The 19,003-nt window shown below is 33.1% G+C and overlaps 1 protein-coding gene across 1 annotated transcript in view; it reads right to left on the reverse strand.

Annotated features, from left to right (window-relative positions):
- Positions 1–19,003, reverse strand: part of LOC108904353 (sodium channel protein Nach-like) — a 32,110-nt gene that overhangs the window by 1,417 nt on the left and 11,690 nt on the right. The window contains exons 3-6 of the mRNA XM_018706871.1: positions 16,792–17,197; positions 13,854–14,133; positions 13,633–13,686; positions 6,244–6,367 (exon numbers count right to left, since the gene is read on the reverse strand). Coding sequence (XP_018562387.1) covers positions 6,244–6,367; positions 13,633–13,686; positions 13,854–14,133; positions 16,792–17,197 — 864 coding nt within the window. The remainder of the gene's footprint in view (positions 1–6,243; positions 6,368–13,632; positions 13,687–13,853; positions 14,134–16,791; positions 17,198–19,003) is intronic.

The following is a 19,003-nucleotide window of genomic DNA, read 5'->3' on the forward strand; positions in this document are numbered from 1 at the left end:
TCTACATCTCAGGCTTGACCGATCTAATCGCAAGCGTTATTCGTCTTCTTAAGTCAGCCAAGTCGAGGGGTTTAGTTTTGTATATAATATCCCCATAAGAAGAAGTCTAATGGTGTCAGATCAGGGGATTGTGCTGGGATTGTGCTGGCCATTCCATCGATCCTCACATCCCTATCCACCGATTTGGAAATATTCGGTTGAGGTACTACCGGACAATGATTTGGTAATGGGGCGGTGCTCCATCTTGCTGAAACCATATCATATTTGCTGGAACTTGTCGGTTTGCTGGATTAGGAAATAAGTTTGCCAAAATTGATAAGACATTATTTTGCAGCAGTGCTAAATAATAATTATCGCCATCCAAATTGTCATCAATGAAAAAGGGACCTATGATATGATCTCCAACAATTCCTGCCCAAACATTATTGGGTATTGCGTATGTTCTTCTGTAATCTAGTGAAGATTTTCCCTATACCAATAGCGGCAATTTTGACGATTAGCATGACCGTGAAGTGTAAAGGTGCACTCATCAGAAAACAAATCATGTTCTAATTGGATCACATTGTTATCTAACATTGCCATCATTGGTTCACAAAAATACGTTCTCCTATCAAGATCGTCTTCCATGAGCTCCTGAGTTGGTTTCGTTTTATAGGGATGCATTTTATGTTCTTTTAACATTCGAATAATCGATGAATTGCTAACATCGAACATTGCGGCTGCTTTTCGAAGTACATATGTGGGTTTTCCTCAAACTGAAGCATAATATCCAGTTTGGTATCATCACTTATTGCATTGGCAGCTGCCTTATTTTATCTGCCTTACATGTCCAAGCTCGCGAAACTGTTTTTCTATTTTACTAATAATTGTCCCTTGGGATATAGGCGGCTTTGGAAATCTTTCATGAAATAAGCCAGCAACTTCCATTTGTGTCCATGTTTTATTTCCATAACCAATCATCTGTAGAATTGTTATTTTGTGCATTTCTGTTAAATGAACCATTTTTCTGATATGCAGTTAACGAAATTCAAACGACTATAGCACTGACAACTACTGTCAAGCAGGCAGACGAACGTTGCTAAGGCCAACCGTTTTACACAAAACTAAAGAAAACTATTTTTGTTTTTTTTATTTCATATCAGTAAAAAGGAACGCTGAAATGGTTTTTGCTTACTTTCTCATTATCAAGAGCTAAATGGCAAATTAGTGGTGAGTGTGTTGTAGGGAATTTCTGTAATCAAATACTTTTCTTTTTTAATGTTAATTTTTGCAATAAATCTGAAAACACTTAATATTTCCGAAATAGTTGAAGATAGGTATAGGACATTGTACATGAAATATGACTAGAATTTTCTGAAGAATCCAAAAATTGAATAATATACCGGGTGTTGTATTTAAAATAAGAAAGTTGGTATTGACTACTGTTACATGATCACTCTGTATAAAAAGTTTTTGTTGAGAAAAATGCCCAACTAAAAATACCGATTGAAGTGTCCGGGCGTTTTTTCGAACACGCCCCCATTTATTTATAATTATTGAATTTATTCCATTTGACTGATACACAATGTATATCTTCTTTCGGCGTCAGTTGTCGGTTGTAATGTCATATTACACATTTCTTTCTCATTTATATCCCGTATACATACAAGGTGTTATTAAGTCGACAAACTTTATGGAGATATTCCTCATAAAAAAATAAGAAAAATATCAAGTATAAATTTTTTTCCAGAGACGCTGCATTTTCGAAATATAGGGCGTTAAAGATGTTTTTAAAAATTCGAATTTTTTAAATAACTTCTAAATGAAGAAGGCAATTTAAGCCAAATTTGGCATGACACAGAACAGTTTGTTATTGACAAAAAGTGTAGTCTTATAGTTCATGGGGAAATTGATTTTTCGGAAGGGTGCTTCTGGATTCTGTCGATAAACTTTGGGAAGACGTTCCTCATAAAACCTAAAAAATATAGTACCTATTAAAATTGATATTAGTTTCGAGTACGTGTGAGTCAAATAAGCCTTTTTGTCTCCCCTTCCCTTGGGTTTAACCAATAGTATTAAAATTATTTAGGAGCTGCTTCGTTTTTGAAATATAAGTTTTTTTTTATAAAAAAAATGATGAAAACAATAGAAATATTTAACTACCTAACATCTAATGTGACTATGTCTAAATGCGACAACGTAACGACCCTTGCAATACTCCTAAATTTTTTCAGGCGGTTTGTAGTCACTTACTTGTGTACTTGTACTTTTAAATAAAATAAGATGGCAAACAATACATGAAAATTTATTTGTTTAACAACACTCCAAACGAAATAATCCATTGGTGTCAAGTCCGGTGAACGTGCGGGCCACGCTGCAGGCCCCCCACGACCAATCCATCTCCTGGGATAATTAATGTTTAACCACTCCCTAGGGCCTCTACCAAAATGGGCAGGACAACCATCTAGTTGAAACCAACTGTTCATTCGAGTATTAAGCGGAACATCTTCTAACAGATCTTGAAAACCATTTTCAAAGAACTCGGTAAACATGTCAGCATTTAACCGATGTGGAAGCAATTAGGGACCAACTATAGTGTTGTCCAGCACACCCAACCATACGTTACATTGGAATTCATGCTGAAAACTATGTTCCCTTACCGCCCGTGGATTCTCGTAGGACCAAATATGGTTGTTCCTTTGGTTTAAAATTCCCCTTCGAGTAAATGTTGCCTCATTTGTCCACATTACTTTTTGCGTAAACTGATTATCATTCTCAGCCTGGTTTAACATCCAGTCACAAAACACGCGCCTGCATCGTATGTCCTAAGGCAATAAATGTTGCACACGCTGGATGTGGTACGCATGGCGTACATCAGCCCGAAGATTCGTCCAAATGGAACTTGACGAAATACCTAGCTCATAGCTAGATCTTCTAACACTCGTGGATGAATTTTCATCGAAATGATTTAAAATAGTATTCGATCTTACTTCGTCCTGAAGTGGGGCAAAATGTCCATCAGTATAAGTTGGAATACCGAAAGACCCATTTTGTCTGAGACGACTGAATGTCGTTGAAAATGTTTCCTTTAGTGGTAGTCTGCGATGAGGAAATCTTACTGCAGATTCACGGCGAGCCGCCGGGGCATTTCCATCACAAAAACCATATACAAAGACCATATCAGCATATTCATTGTTCGAAAATAGGCCACCGACCCGCCCTGGTACGTAAGAAACACTGACATATTACGAGACTTACAATACACAAACGCTACACAGACAATAAGACAAAACGCGGAGAAACGGTTTGACGTAGCCGCTAGACATGACAATCCCCTCCTCAGGCAAGCCGTTGACTACGTACCCGACGTGACCGACAAACACAAAAGACCTAGACACCAACTTTTTGACCCTGGGTGACCACCCCAATGACCCCCCCCCTGCCCGCTAACCTTTTCTGTTTCAGAGACAGCCAGGATCAAGAAACGAAGACAACGACACACACACACACACACACACACACCCCCCATACCCTCCTTAACCCTCCCCTCCCGCGCTAGCCTAAGGGCCACCTTAGCAAAGCGCATCCCAGGCTGCATAGCCGCACTACCCTACCCAACCATACCACACATAAACATGACACTACCCCCGGGGTTTACACAGACGAGCCGGCGAAGCAAGAAGAGCGCCAGAAGAAAGGGCCCTAGCCGGCGGGGCCCAGCCAGGACAAAAGGAGGTCCCACAAAGCGCCTACACCGGCCGCATTTGCGGTCGGGGTAGACGACGGATGGGGCCCACCTACGAAGGCTGTCCAGGCCTACACGAGATGAGGCAGGATAAAGAGGGATAATCCCCCTCGATCCCAAATCATTGAGGCCAATTTCTAGCCATGGAATAATGGCGCGTGTTCGAAAATATGGACGGCATTATTAAACTTATTTTTATTATTAGTTTGAAGGTTTATCTAATGGATGCAACAATTCGCAAAATAACATTTAAAACGTAAAATTAACATTACTTGACAGCAGTCTACTGGAAAATTTTTAGTGAGTTTAGTTTAGTCCTTGCGGGACTTCTACTTCTATGGAAAAATGGTATCTTATAAGAAGATGTATCATGCCAAATTTGGCTTAAATAGCCTTCTACAATTAGAAGTTATTTAAAATATTCTAATTTTTTAAAAAATCTTTAACGCCCTATATTTCGAAAATGAAGCGTCTCTGAAAAAAAATTTATACTTGATTTTTTTCTTATTTTTTTTTATGAGGTATATCTCCTTAAAGTTTGTCGACTTAATCCTGAAACACCCTGTATATACATTATTTTTAGGTATTCTTCTAATTAATACAAAAAAGTTTATGATTAGGTACACAGCCCCACAAAAAAAAGTTATGTACCAGTGACATAAATACATAGATTTTATTTTTTTGATGCTGAATCCGAATCCGCAGCCCAAAAACCGATTTACCAGGTAATTTTTTAGTAAAACGCAAAAATATCTTCTAAAATAGGGAGAAATAGTGAGGATAAATTGGAACTTTCTAATTAAATGCGACAATAATTCGTAAATAGTTTGAGAAAACGTTTTAAAATAATACTTTAAGTATTGGAAAGAAATATATGCAAATTAAATACACACCTACCCTAGATTGGTCTTTGGGCTGTGGATTCGGATTCAGGAAAAAAGGTACACAAAATCTATGTAGGTATTCATGTCTGTTTTTTGTGGGACTGTGTTACTAGAAACTTTCTAGTGGTTATTAACTAGTAATATACTAAAGCGCTATTAACTAGTTGACTATTAACAGTGGCGGCGCGTGAACATTGATTGAATGTGTTCTGCTTAGGGTTGTTACATTTGTTGAATTGAATTCCGGGATATTAAGTGCCCGGAGTCTCTAAATGGCGCCGCAGGCGAAAAATTTTAAAATTTTCAAGGTCACGCGTTTTCCTGGCACTTCTGAATTTCAAGGAACAATGAATTTATAAAAAAAATACAGATTTTCACAAGAATGATTTTTGAAATTGATACCTTTTTGAAATATCCATTTACGAATTACCTACTGATGGTATAATAAATTGGAATAAACTAAATATATTTTATTAAATTATTGAATATTGTTTATAAAAAAAAATCGTTTGTGAAATTTACCAACGATTCAACGAATTTTAATTTTCCTCGGCGTGTTATGATTTTTTCTTTATCTTTTTTTATATATATGTACATTATATTATATTCCGGGAGTTATACGTGCAAATCCGAAATCCGGGACCATACAGCTAATTCCCGGTACAATCACAGAAAATCCCGGTCATACCAATGTGGCTAGATGTTCTTTTAAAATGTCGTCAAGATCTACACTAAAATTTATGAGTCCACGAAACACATCAGGGTTGTCCGAATTTTCTGTCTCGTCGTGTCCGAGAAGTGCTAATTCGAAAGCTCCGCAAAATTTTATGCAATCTATGATTTTAAATAATACATGACGATTTTTCATTACCTGTTCATATGTTTCCGTATATTATCCCAATATGCAGAATCTAACTGACTTCTTATGTTTATTTTACCTAAAGACTTAATGACTTAAATCTTTCACACTGTATATTGTCCATGCTTTATCCCCACCGAAAAGTAAGCACGGAAAACAAAACAGTGAATATTTTAAATCACACCCGCACACCCACTCTGCTTTTGTGTATACATTATTGTTTTTTTATAACTTTTACTTCTTTTATTTTTAGTTTATCCTCATAAGGCAGAGAACCAAATAAAGTTTTTTTTTAAACGAAACGCTATTCATTTTAATAACTATAATATCCGTAGACGCCTAAACGAAAATATTCACACGTGCCGCTCGCAGAAATAAACCACCACATACCACGTACGAAATATTACTGCATTTACTGCAGACTGCAGCGCAGTGGCTGTCACTATTGCAGCCGCCAAAGCCCCTATCTTCGTGTACTGGGTCACGTGCCTGATCAGCCAATAAAAACAAAGGACGCATATAATTGTTCGCTGTCCACACATTGTGTATATGAGGTTGCATATATTAAGGAGCGTAGCTCGCGTCGCAATAAATAATAATATAAGCTCCTAGATTTATTTTAGCGCGAGTACATTTGGATTCTTTAAATATTTTGATGATATTTAATATGATTAAATACATAAAATTTTATGTGTTCTGCAGCTCCGCAGCTCTTATGGTAAAACCGCCACTGACTATTAATAAGGCTAATGATGTTTATTAATATTAGTACGTACAATGACATCATAGAAAAACTGCGTCCATATTGCATCCTAGCAGAAGTTGACAGAATTTGATAAGATATGTCTTCACATTGGGCAGTACAAAAACAATCCTCCATTTCATCAAATAACTGACGATCTAAACAAACCAAAGCAATCTATATGTACAGTAAAGAATGAGAAGAGGTTTACAATAACTTAAAACTTTTAAAAGTGTCTAGTTAAAAATGATTAACCCTGTTTTATAAAGAACCGCGCATAGTCCATGTAATTGGTGATGATATTCATAAAATTGTCACAGTTTTTGACCCTTATTCATGAACATCTCATTTTACGAAAAAGGGGTATATTAGAAGGTTTTACCTACGACCACTACTGTAAATACTTAAAAACACACCGTCTGCGATCAATGTAAGATTCCTATTACGTACGGTAAAAAACTCGCACAGCTTGATAAAAAAATAGTTTTCCTAGCAACCGCCTAGCAACGGTCAATACAATACTGTTTGTATTGACGGTTGCTAGGAAAACTGTACGATTTTTTTACCAAGCTGTGCGATTTTTTTACCGTACATAATAGGAGTCTGACATTGATCGCAGACGGTGTGTTTTTAAGTATTTACAGTAGTGGTCGTAGGTAAAGTATAGTACGTAATACGTGGTGTATGCAATTACGCACTTATAGAATTACGCACTCGCCGTTACGCAAATATAGGTAGGTACTTCTTAAATAAATTATTCATATAAACTCGTATTTGGGGCATTTGTACCTAAATCAGAGTAAATGTCCTCATTACTGAGTGATGTCACCCCTTTTTCATATCTAGATGCACTGTCTTTATCTGTTCCCATCCTTCCATTAGGTCATCTCGTAACCGTGGCGTGGTGGATGGCAGTATGGCGTATGGTGTGCTTTGGAGTTGGATAAGTATCAGTTTATCTGGTTATTGTATTTAAATGCAGTGATTTAATTGTAATAATTAAAGACAATATATTAAGTCTCAATTAATATTTAGTTAAATAAACGGATAGTTAAATTATTGTTATATATAATTACGTATTTGTAACGTACAATATAGGTTATGGCAATTTATTTATCCGATCAGTGAATCTGTGTTGCAACCACCATGACTGTTTAATAGTTTATGACAATGATATTTAAATAAAAATTTTAAGAAAATATAAAGTGGTGCAATACCACTTCAAACGTTAATAATATGGAAGCATTTATTAACATTGTACATATTAGCAGACCTAATTTCAAATAACATAGCTTTTGCCCAAAAATTATACAAATTTAATAAATTACAAAAAAGTTATTACTAAATACCGATTTTCATCTCTTAACTTCAAGGATTAATATACAGGGTATTTTTGAATGGAGCAGCATAAATGATACAAGTGAATCTACATTTCAAAAGAACACGATCTGCAAAAAATCGCCTTAGTAAAATGTTCACCCCTGAAGAGATATGGGCCATCAAAGTTTCCAAAAAAATTATGAAAATTGGCTGTAATTTGAAAACCGAACGAGGTACAAATAACAAATTTTTTACAGGTTGTTTACTAATACAGATGCGAGTTTTCAACTATTTTTCGAAAATTTTAACCCCTCGAAAGGGGTTGAAATAACCACCCCTCAAGCCATTTTTTGCCATAACTTTTATATTTCGTAAAAACTCGATATCCAAAAATACGCATTAGATAAACTGGTTCTTTTAGAAACTTTTACCTCTCTAGCAATTTTCCTTTAAAACTTTTCGTTTATTAATAAAAAAATAAAATGTATTACCATTCACCTCACACCGTATATGATTGCAATCAATCAAAGAAAAACTAAGTGTGCTGCTGTCATGCCAGTTGTCACAATTAACTCTTCTGTAAGTTGTCACTGTTATCAGCTAAATACTTTTTGGGTGTAAATTAACAAGAATTATGCCAAATTTTACTAATGATGAATATGTGGACATGCTACAAGTGTATTTTGAATGTCGCAAAAACTGTGCTGCGGCAACAAGAGCGTATAATGAGAGATATCCAAATCGTCAAGTTCCCCACAGACAAACTTTTTCGGCGGTAGAACGAAGACTTCGGGAAACTGGAAAAATACAGCCGCATATTGAGGGTACCGGCCGAAGACCTACTGTTCGTACTATTTATCTTGAGGATGCAGTACTTGAAGAGTTTGACGAAAATCGTCAGACTAGTACGAGAAAAACAGCAATGCACTTAAATGTGTCCCATAGTGTTGTTTGGAATATTGTCCATGATAATTTATTATATCCTTTTCACCACCGGCCAGTTCAAGCTCTACTTGAACCAGACATGCATAAGCGAGTTGTTTTTTGCGAATCGTATCTTAATATTCTAAGAAATAATTTGAATTTTGCCTCAAAGATACTTTTCACAGATGAAGCAACTTTTCAAAGACATGGTTTAACCAATATGCACAATCTTCATTCCTGGGCTCATGAAAATCCTCACGAAGTATCTATGACAACATTTCAACATAATTTTAGTTTAAACATTTGGGCAGGAATTGTAGAAAATGTGCTTGTCGGCCCTTTTGTTTTACCTCATCGACTTGGTGCTGTTGAATATTTGCAGTTCTTAAATGAGCATCTACCACCACTTCTGGAGGAAGTACCATTAAATGTACGTCAGGCCATGTGGTACATGCATGACGGGGCTCCTGCTCACAGCACTGTAGTAGTTAGGCGGTGGCTTAATTTAAATTACCCGAATCGTTGGATAGGTCGCGGCAATGAGGCACCTATCTCTTGGCCTGCACGTTCTCCCGATCTAACGCCCATGGATTTTTTCTTTTGGGGACATATAAAAAGTATTGTTTATGCGACCCCAGTTGACAGTGTTGAAGAGCTACAGGAAAGAATATTCGCGGCGGCTGATGAGATTCGCAACAATCCCATAATTTTTGCTCGAGTCCGTAACAACTTTGATAAACGTGTTAGGTTGTGTTTAGAAAGAAATGGCAATTATTTTGAAAATGTCCTTTAACTAAGTTTTTTGTTTTTTCTCTTTTTGATAATAAATTATTTCTTAGTTTCGTTTTCATTGTACTTCTATTTAATAAAAGTTTCTGCGACATTCAAACAGTTATTTGTGCAACTACTGTAAAGAGTGTGTATTTGTTGTACGATGCATGAAGTTTGCAGCTCGAGACGAAGTTGAGAGCTGCAATCATGTTAAGTGCAACAAATATGCTTTTTGCACATGTTGCACGCAACATTTTTTCTACGATTGTTTTTATTTCAAATTTTATTTAACAGTATTTTACATAATATTATAATTTTAACTGACAACTGGAAATTAATTGCGCAAATTGTCAATGTCAGACGTTAGGTACTTGTGGATATGCTTACATTAAACTTGTAATCAATATTTTTTTTTGTACTACTGTAAAAAAGTTAGACTTTTGGCACAGTAGGTAATGCAATAAGTAGTAAATTTTGCACGATCGTAGAAAAAAACACTTATAGCATGTTCACATATTCATCATTAGTAAAATTTGGCATAATTGTTGTTAATTTACACCCAAAAAGTATTTAGCTGATAACAGTGACAACTTACAGAAGAGTTAATTGTGACAACTGGCATGACAGCAGCACACTTAGTTTTTCTTTGATTGATTGCAATCATATACGGTGTGAGGTGAATGGTAATACATTTTATTTTTTTATTAATAAACGAAAAGTTTTAAAGGAAAATTGCTAGAGAGGTAAAAGTTTCTAAAAGAACCAGTTTATCTAATGCGTATTTTTGGATATCGAGTTTTTACGAAATATAAAAGTTATGGCAAAAAATGGCTTGAGGGGTGGTTATTTCAACCCCTTTCGAGGGGTTAAAATTTTCGAAAAATAGTTGAAAACTCGCATCTGTATTAGTAAACAACCTGTAAAAAATTTGTTATTTGTACCTCGTTCGGTTTTCAAATTACAGCCAATTTTCATAATTTTTTTGGAAACTTTGATGGCCCATATCTCTTCAGGGGTGAACATTTTACTAAGGCGATTTTTTGCAGATCGTGTTCTTTTGAAATGTAGATTCACTGGTATCATTTATGCTACTCCATTCAAAAACACCCTGTAAATTATCAAAAAAAATATTATTTTTACAATATCTCTCCTAATTTGAAAGTTCATCATTTGCAGAACACGCTGTGTCTGAGTAAAAAATGACTCAATAATAGTTAAATTTAAATCATATTAGAGAAAAAGTCAACTCTAAATTGGGTTTATATACTCAGAATAGAGTCAAAAGTCACTCAATTGATAGCAGTTAGCAGTAACTCGGATTTGAGTAAAAATACAATAGTTTCACTCAGTTGTACTCATACTAGTAAAAATTTGACTCAATCGGGTGCGGACAGAAATTGATACATTATTGAGTAAAATTGAGTGAAATTTGAGTGAAATTGTTTTACAATGTATTCTGTACATTAAGTACCTTATCTCTTATTCAGAACATTTCAGTTGTATATACAAGAAAACATGTACAAGAAAAAGTCATTCAATATCAGACATTATTTAATAATTGTGGGAAACCACTACTTTACAGACTATAGGTCCCATTCAGCATAAAATTACACCTACAGTATTTAGTAACCGGTAAGAACACAACTTAGACACTGTTTTGAACTTAACAATTGTCTTCATTATATCGTAGATGAGATAACCGATGAATCGTTTAGCTATTTGTATATCTATCTACTGCTCCTCATTACATACTGACAAAGCATTTCTTTATATCTACTGACAAAGTGCGATCTACTAATTATTAGTTAAAAAGTTTGTTTCGCTTAGTGTGACTAGTTATGCTTTCATAATATCATAATAATAGTAGGTCGCTCTCTGCCAGTAAGTACAAAGTAATACTTTGTGCAAGTTAACATTGTGTACCAATGACATTTTCACCCAACAGGATGCTTATAGAAAATATTTGTTTTATATTCACTTGGTATTTCTGTCAATAAGTTTTTAATCAACCGCCCCCAATTGGCTCATTTAAAAATTTCTGATTTGCAAGTGTTCTTTGTTATACAAGAGTCTGAAATTTGCTGGATAGTATAATAAACATTACGAACTTAAAATTTAAAACTATGTAGCACATCTGGTGTAGGTATAACTAGCAGTATGGGAGCAGACGATGTTGTCGATCAACAAAATCTTTTTTCGATCGTATCACGGGCTTCAACTTATTTACTAGTTACTGTATCGAATACTAATAATAATTTCTCATTTTTCTTAAAAGTGTACCACCAACAAAAGATGATCGGCACAGCTTTCCTAATGAAAATATAAACGTATGTACAGGGTTAATCACTATATTCTGACAACTTATTGTGAGTTTATTATTGAAATTACAAAAAAGTTTTCAATACAAAACTTTTAGCTTTTTTTATGAATTTTTATAATACAATATTAGAAAAAACGATTGAATAGTGGAAATAACTAAAATAAAGAAAAAGTTTTTTCCTATATATTAGAGCATACTTAGCTTCGTTAAATTTTTCTCTTTTCAAAAATATATAATATGTTACTGTTTGATTCAGGAGTTTTCGACATATTTCAGTTTAAAACTATTTTTGAAAAAACATGAGGGAAATTTATATCTGACGGCTCGCAGTGGCTAAGGACGAGGCACGCGGAACAAACAAATGACTTTGACAGAAGTTTATTTATCATCATTAATTTATTTCATATAACAAACTATTCTAACCAAGAAATAATGTTTAGTGAGAACGAAAAATTTGAAGTTATCCGTTTATTTTACAAGAATAAAATAATGTGAATGCAGCGCGCGCCGAGTATGCTCGTGTGCATCCCGGGTTTCCAATTCCATCTCAAGCTGCGTTTTACGATATCGAGCGACACTTTAAACTTTAGAGAAACAAAATCTCTTGGAAACGAAGAATTATTCCAAATGAAGAATTAGAACTAACTATATTACTATATTTTCAAGGTAAGCAAATATTCATTCGAGGTTTACCATGGTAAATTCAAATATTAAATTATTGTAGAAAGGCCACAAGAGTCCACAGTAAATGCTTCAAGACAGTTAGAAGTAAGCCAAAGTAAAATTATTAGAACGTTACGTAAGTATAAATACCGCCCCTATAAAACTATGCCGGTCCAAAACCCAAAATCAAAAAATTCAGCTATTAGAGTAGTGCAGAGAAATGTTGCGTTTGAAAAATAGCGACCTAAACTATTTTGAAAAGATTTTACGGACTGATGAGGCGACTTTTACTACAGCTGGCATTTATAATAGAAAAAATACTCATACCTGGCCAAATGAAATTCCTCACTGTAATAGGGAAATTCCAAGTCAAGGACGCACGCATCGTTTAATATTTGATGCGGTATATTGAGAAGTAAAATCATTGGCCCACTATTTTATGAAGGTGTTTTTTGACTGGGGAAAGGTAGGTACCTTCATTTTCTTGAAAATCAAATAGAAAACAAATTGGAAGGCCTGCCGATAATCGACTATACCAATTTAATTTAAATTATTTAAATAATAGGTTTAATTTGTGGATTGATAATTGAGGAAATATTCAATGGCCTTCAAATAGCCCAGACCTTACACCCTTGGACTATTTTCTGTGGGGTTACTTAAAAAACGAAATTTATAAGGAAACTAGTGCAAACTTACATGAACTAAGACGTAAAGTTGATCAATGTATACAAAATTTAAGTAAATTTAATTCCCATTTCAAACTAAATGCAGTTCTGAAAATTAATGAGGATTATACGAAGTGCATCAATAATAATGGCGGTCACATTGAGCATCTGTGACCATTTGTGTTTTAGTTGGTTTTTATTAATTAGGTATTAAAATTTTGTTAAATTTAAGACTTGTTAAAGTTAAGAATGATTTTTATTATTATCATAAACGGAAAATTTCAAATTTTTCGTTCTCACTAAACATCATTTCTTTGTTAGAGTAGTTTGATATAGGAAATACATGAATGATGATAAATAAACTTCTATCAGTCATTTGTTTGTTCCGCATGCCTTGTCCATAGCCACTGCGATCAGTCAGACATAAATTTACCTCCTGTTTTTTCAAAAATAGTTTTAAACTGAAATATATCGAAAAGTCCTGAATCAAACAGTAACATGTTATATATTTTTGAATAGAGAAAAATTTAACTAAGCTAAGTATGCACTAATATATAGAGTGTTTCATTAAAAAAAAATATTTAATTTAGTGATTTCCATTATTCAATTGCTTTTTCTAATACTGTAATACAACTAGTATAAAAATTCATAAAAACGCTAAAACTTTTGTATTAAAAACTTTTTTGTAATTTCAATAATAAACTCACAATAAGTTATCAGATTATAGTGTCATAAAATGTAAGATGAGTGTTTTACTTACCGGATTTCGCACGCTGTAAGCAAGGAATTTTCGAAATGTTACATGTGGGTTTATCTGAAAATTCATTAATACCTAAGTACATAAATAAATACGATGGTTTACAGGGAAAATATCAAATTAAGGGTGGCCAAATATGGAATATTGTACGAATGATACAAATTGTTATGTCACGGCATGCTGAAGCACGTTTTATGCTAAAATCCGATTCGACAGATAATTACCTGAGAATGAAAAATAAAACGGTACACATTCACACAACTTGTAGTACAAATTTTCTTCGCATTCAAGATGGCAGTTGTCCTCGTTGTAATTGTTTCCAAAATATTTCAAACGATATTCGTCAGGGTACAGACATTGGCGGTGAATAATTGGTAAATTCTTTACACCGTTACTGCACGTAAGTTTAGTTCCTACAATTTGCAGGTAGGTTAATTTGCCAACAGTGGCTATTCGTGAATCAGTCTGAAGCCCTGGATAGTCTGAGGGATGGTGAATAATTACCTAAAAATTAATAACAGTGGCGTACATAGAGACTAAGGTTCCGAACTGAACAAAAATTGATAATCATTTTTAAAATAGTAACCCATAATAAAGACCTGAGTCATGTTTCTTTTGTACTTGTTCAACCATTTTGGAATTATTTAAGTAGAAATTTATCACTAAACATTTTAAGTTTCATGTTCATGAAAGATTTATTTTGATAGACTATGTATATAAATTCTCACTCTATTACTCTGTTCCTTTTGTCTTCCTTTTACGTAAATATATAAAAAAGCACATGCAAAATTTATAAGAGTAGGTACCTAGTTACCAGGATTATTTTTTTTTTATATTTTAAATATCATTTCATTTGATTTCATGAGAAATGATCCCATTTTCAATTTGCTTATTAGGATTTCACGTGTGAATTTAAAATTTAAAATTTGAAGACGTACTTATTAATATTTTTCCAAATACATTTTAATGAATTAAACCTCCATGAATATAAGAATAACATGTTTTTTTATAAAATTTATGTTATGGATCGGAATGCTCTTAAATCACAAATTAGTAAAGTTGAAGCACAAATTAACAAAAAGGAAATAATGTAAATATATTATTTATTTTATTTAAAATAACAAATATAAAAAAAATCTTAATTTTATATAGTAAATAAGAAAAAAAATTTTTTTGTCTATAACTGAAAAAAAAAACATTTAAACTGTTTTTAAACCAAATTTCAACATAAAAAGCAAACTAAAAATACGTGTTTAGAAAAAAACATTATTTTGCAAGCTCAATCAAACTCCATACTATAATGCTTCCGATTCCAGAGCAACAAACTTTAGGTCATTCTGAACATATTTAGAATCTTTATCAGCTACTAAAATAAAAAAACTCCAAATGCAATTTTCTTAAATGCATAATTGAACCATTGACGTAGGTATATACCGAATAACAAAAGTTTATTTTTTCCATATATTTCTAAAGACCAACTTTTCCAAAAACGATTGACCTTTATATAGAACTCAATTTTCAAGAAAATCTGACCCAAAGAAAATTGCATCTCGATATCTTGATATGATTGAGAAAGACAAGGTTTTTTATCTAAGATATTTTTTAAAAGGTTTTTTATTCAGTTTTTGTATTTTTCTATTACATTTATGACGCAAATTTACATAAATGTTTTTTATTAGTCATTATAGTTCGAATTTTATAATCTACATAAAATGATTTAAGTATATTTACAATAATTTTATCTTATACTTAAGTATGCCATTTATTTTTAAATTGATATATGATTGTATCTTGAAACGTCATCTAGTATTTTTTTGTACAAATATCATGTATAATACACAGGTAATAAGCGTTGTAACTCAAAAAACGAAAGTTATGCAAAAATATCGCGTGTTCCGTAAGTGCCAAAATGTTCAAATAAGAGTTTTTTAATATCACGAAAAATTGCAAAAAGAACGCCATTCTAACTAATTTTTGACAATATTCTTAGAAAATGTGAAAAAAACCCTAAAAATATTAAAACTGACCACATTAAGAATAAATAAAATACCTACTTATTATTTTTCTACAAATAGTAGTAATTTTATTTGCTTTGTAGTGATTATTGAGTATTAGATTAGGTAAATTTTTGTTTTAAAGCGAAGTATGTATTTAATTTTAGTTCCTAACTTAGTTTGAATTAGACACCATAATTTTTTTCGTAAAGAAACTTAAATAACCTTATGATTTAGAATTCGGTTTTGCAGAAATATAATAAAATTAAAATAACCTGTATTTATTCCTGATTTCCTGTCAAGTATTGTTTTTTGCAATATGTATACAGTATCCCCCTAAAGTCGTGCACAAATTCATTATTAGGTAAACAAAAGAAATTACTAAAAATGCCCGAAACAGGTCAATTTTTGAATTTAATTTACTGTTTTTTCAAATAATAATTTAATATACAGGGTGACCTATGTTCGAGTAATGACGTCATCACATTTTTTTAAATGGAACACCCGACTTTTTTCCAATTTTGCCCTAACTGAGCTGATTCCAAAAATATACCACAAGTTGCTTCTAATTGTTACAGGGAGGACAACAATACCCAAATTATTTACAAATACTAAATTTATTTACAAATAAATAAACCTACTAAAAATTTAATCAAATCACCACATATCATTTTAAAATGTCATTATTTTCTGCTATAATTTCTTTGATGCTTTTTTAATTTTATCCGCCTGATAGAACGTGCTCGTGTATTTCTTGCAGGCAATCATTTTTAAATAGTTTGTTAAGATTGTACAAGTAAATCCATTTTGAATGATTCTTCCTTAAAATATTGAGTATTTTTTAATTAATTAAAAATCATGATTCTAAGTGAAACCGAACGGATTGAAATTCTTATGATGATCGGATATGGTGATAGAATTCGAACTCATGAGGAAGTTTGTGTTCTGGCAATCCGAAAATTGGGAAAAAAGTGGGGTGTTCCATTTAAAAAAAATTGTGACGACGTCATTACTCGAACATAGATAACCCTGTATATTAAATTATTATTTGAAAAAATAGTAAATTAAATTCAAAAATCGACCTGTTTCGGGAATTTTTAATAATTTCTTTTGTTTACCTAATAATGAATTTGTGCACGACTTTAGGGGGACACTGTATAAAAGGTACCTTAAAGCCAGAAGAATATATACGTGAATAACAAGCTTGTTGTGTCTGAGAATTTAACAAAACCCTGAGGCCTGTATCCAGTCCACTGTATTGACTATAAAGTTGAGAAATTTTCTTCCCATTGTTATAGTTGAAAGAACAACAAATACCAAGTTGTGAAAATGTTTTATAGAAATATTCCAGACACGAGATTTCTTTTGTATTCCATACACATTGAATCAACATGTCTTTGCAGCTTTGACTGATTTCTTCCATTACCACAGTCGTGTCCAAGTAACCATTCTGTTCAAGTACATTTTGCAAAATGTTTATTTCGGTCATATTGGGCTGGAAACCGCTTCTTGTGTAGGACAAGAGTTGTGATAAGGCATTTCTGATTATTGATTCGTCGGTGTCGTTATACTCCCTGCAAAACAGCAAAGTTATCATTTTAGTTAAGTACACAGTGCCCTTATATTTTGTCTACAGGGTGTCCCGTTTAAAACTCCCCAGCTGGATATCTCGAAAACGGAAAAAAATAAATTATTTCTGAAAAATCCACTGTATAGTTTCAATAAATGGCTTTACTTGTGAATACAAATCCCGTTCCTCTCAGTGCAGGTATAGATGTCGCTGCAATCCGAAAACATATTTTGTTGACAGCAGTTTTGAAAAGTGGCGCACATGAAAGATCCCTTTTTTCCAGGAGGAAGATTTTTTAAAGTTAAGTTTTCAGGCATAACTACTGCAGATTTTCGTCGTATTAGATTACTTTCAATAAAACAGTGGTGAATTAATTTTATTTAACTAATAGATATCACAGGAAATTACTTCATTTAATCTTGTTTACGCAAATCATAGTCTTTTCGATCAAGACAAATTAATATTTATTTAACAAAAACTGATGCAAAATTACAAATAATATCCATAGTCAGTCCATATAATGTTATTTAAAAACTGGTCGTTTTCTTGAACCTTCTTTTGTTTTCTTGAAGTGTCAAAGTTGATTACATATTACTATTACCATAACTACAAGTCTACACCTTCAACTTTAACAGATTTGACATTTATTCAGTATAGTCCAGTACACGAATGAAGAAAAGCTCGACATAATTTTAATATTCGGTGAATGCCGTAGAAATTCCAGAGAAGCAGAAAGACTTTATCAGGTACGTTACCCAAACCGTCGACATCCCGATCATAAAACCTTTTTGTCTTTATCGATATCGATGTTATAAATGATAGAAACACTGCCGTGGTATTAGGTAAGGTTGAAACTAATCCACATACCTCGGTGCGAGCTATACAACAAGAAACGGGGATTTCCGGAACATCGGTCCATAATATCTTGAAGCGAAATACGCATCATCCTTACAAAGTGCATCTTTTACATAATTTACGTCCTGGTGATGTGCTACGAAGACTAAATTTTATTGCAGAAATGGAAATAAAGGCTCAAGAAAACGACCAGTTTTTAAATAACATTATATGGACTGACAAGAGTCGATTTACAAAAAATGGTATTTTGAACAGACATAATAGCCATTTCTGGCATGACAGTAACCCTAGATGGACCGAAGACAAACATTTCCAAACCGCGTTTTCTATAAATGTATGCTGTGGTATTATTAATGGCATATTAATTGAACCCTATTTATATGAGGAAAATTTGAACGGTCGCAATTATTTACAATTCCTTCAGACCCAACTAAATGTTTTTTTTTTGGAAGAAGTTCCTTTAGTTATGAGACAAAATATCTGGTTCTAACAAGACGGGATACCAGCTCGTAACGAAAGGAGGGTGCAAAATTTTCTTCATGAATATTTTCAGGGGCGGTGGATATGCACCAATGGTCCAATAAGGTGACCTGCCCGCACCCCTGATTTAACCCCACTCGATTTTTTCTTGTGGGGTTACCTAAATAACCTAATTTACCAAACAGAAATTGAAGACTTGGCTGACTTGGCTTAATCGAAATGTTTTATTACGGGCAACTGATACCGAAAAAAAACCTTAGAAAAAGATATGAATTATGTATTCATGAGAATGGCAGCAATTTTGAACACTTATTGTGACTCGTATATTATGTTAAATTAGTATCGTTTATTTGTAATTTTTGTTAATTTTGCATCAGTTTTTGTTAATAAATATTACTTTATCTTGATCGAAAAGACTATGATTTGCGTAAACAAGATTAAATGAAGTAATTTCCTGTGATATCTATTAGTAAAA

This window comes from Anoplophora glabripennis, unplaced genomic scaffold (genome assembly GCF_000390285.2).
Source record: "Anoplophora glabripennis isolate ALB-LARVAE unplaced genomic scaffold, Agla_2.0 scaffold141, whole genome shotgun sequence".
NCBI lineage: Eukaryota > Metazoa > Arthropoda > Insecta > Coleoptera > Cerambycidae > Anoplophora > Anoplophora glabripennis.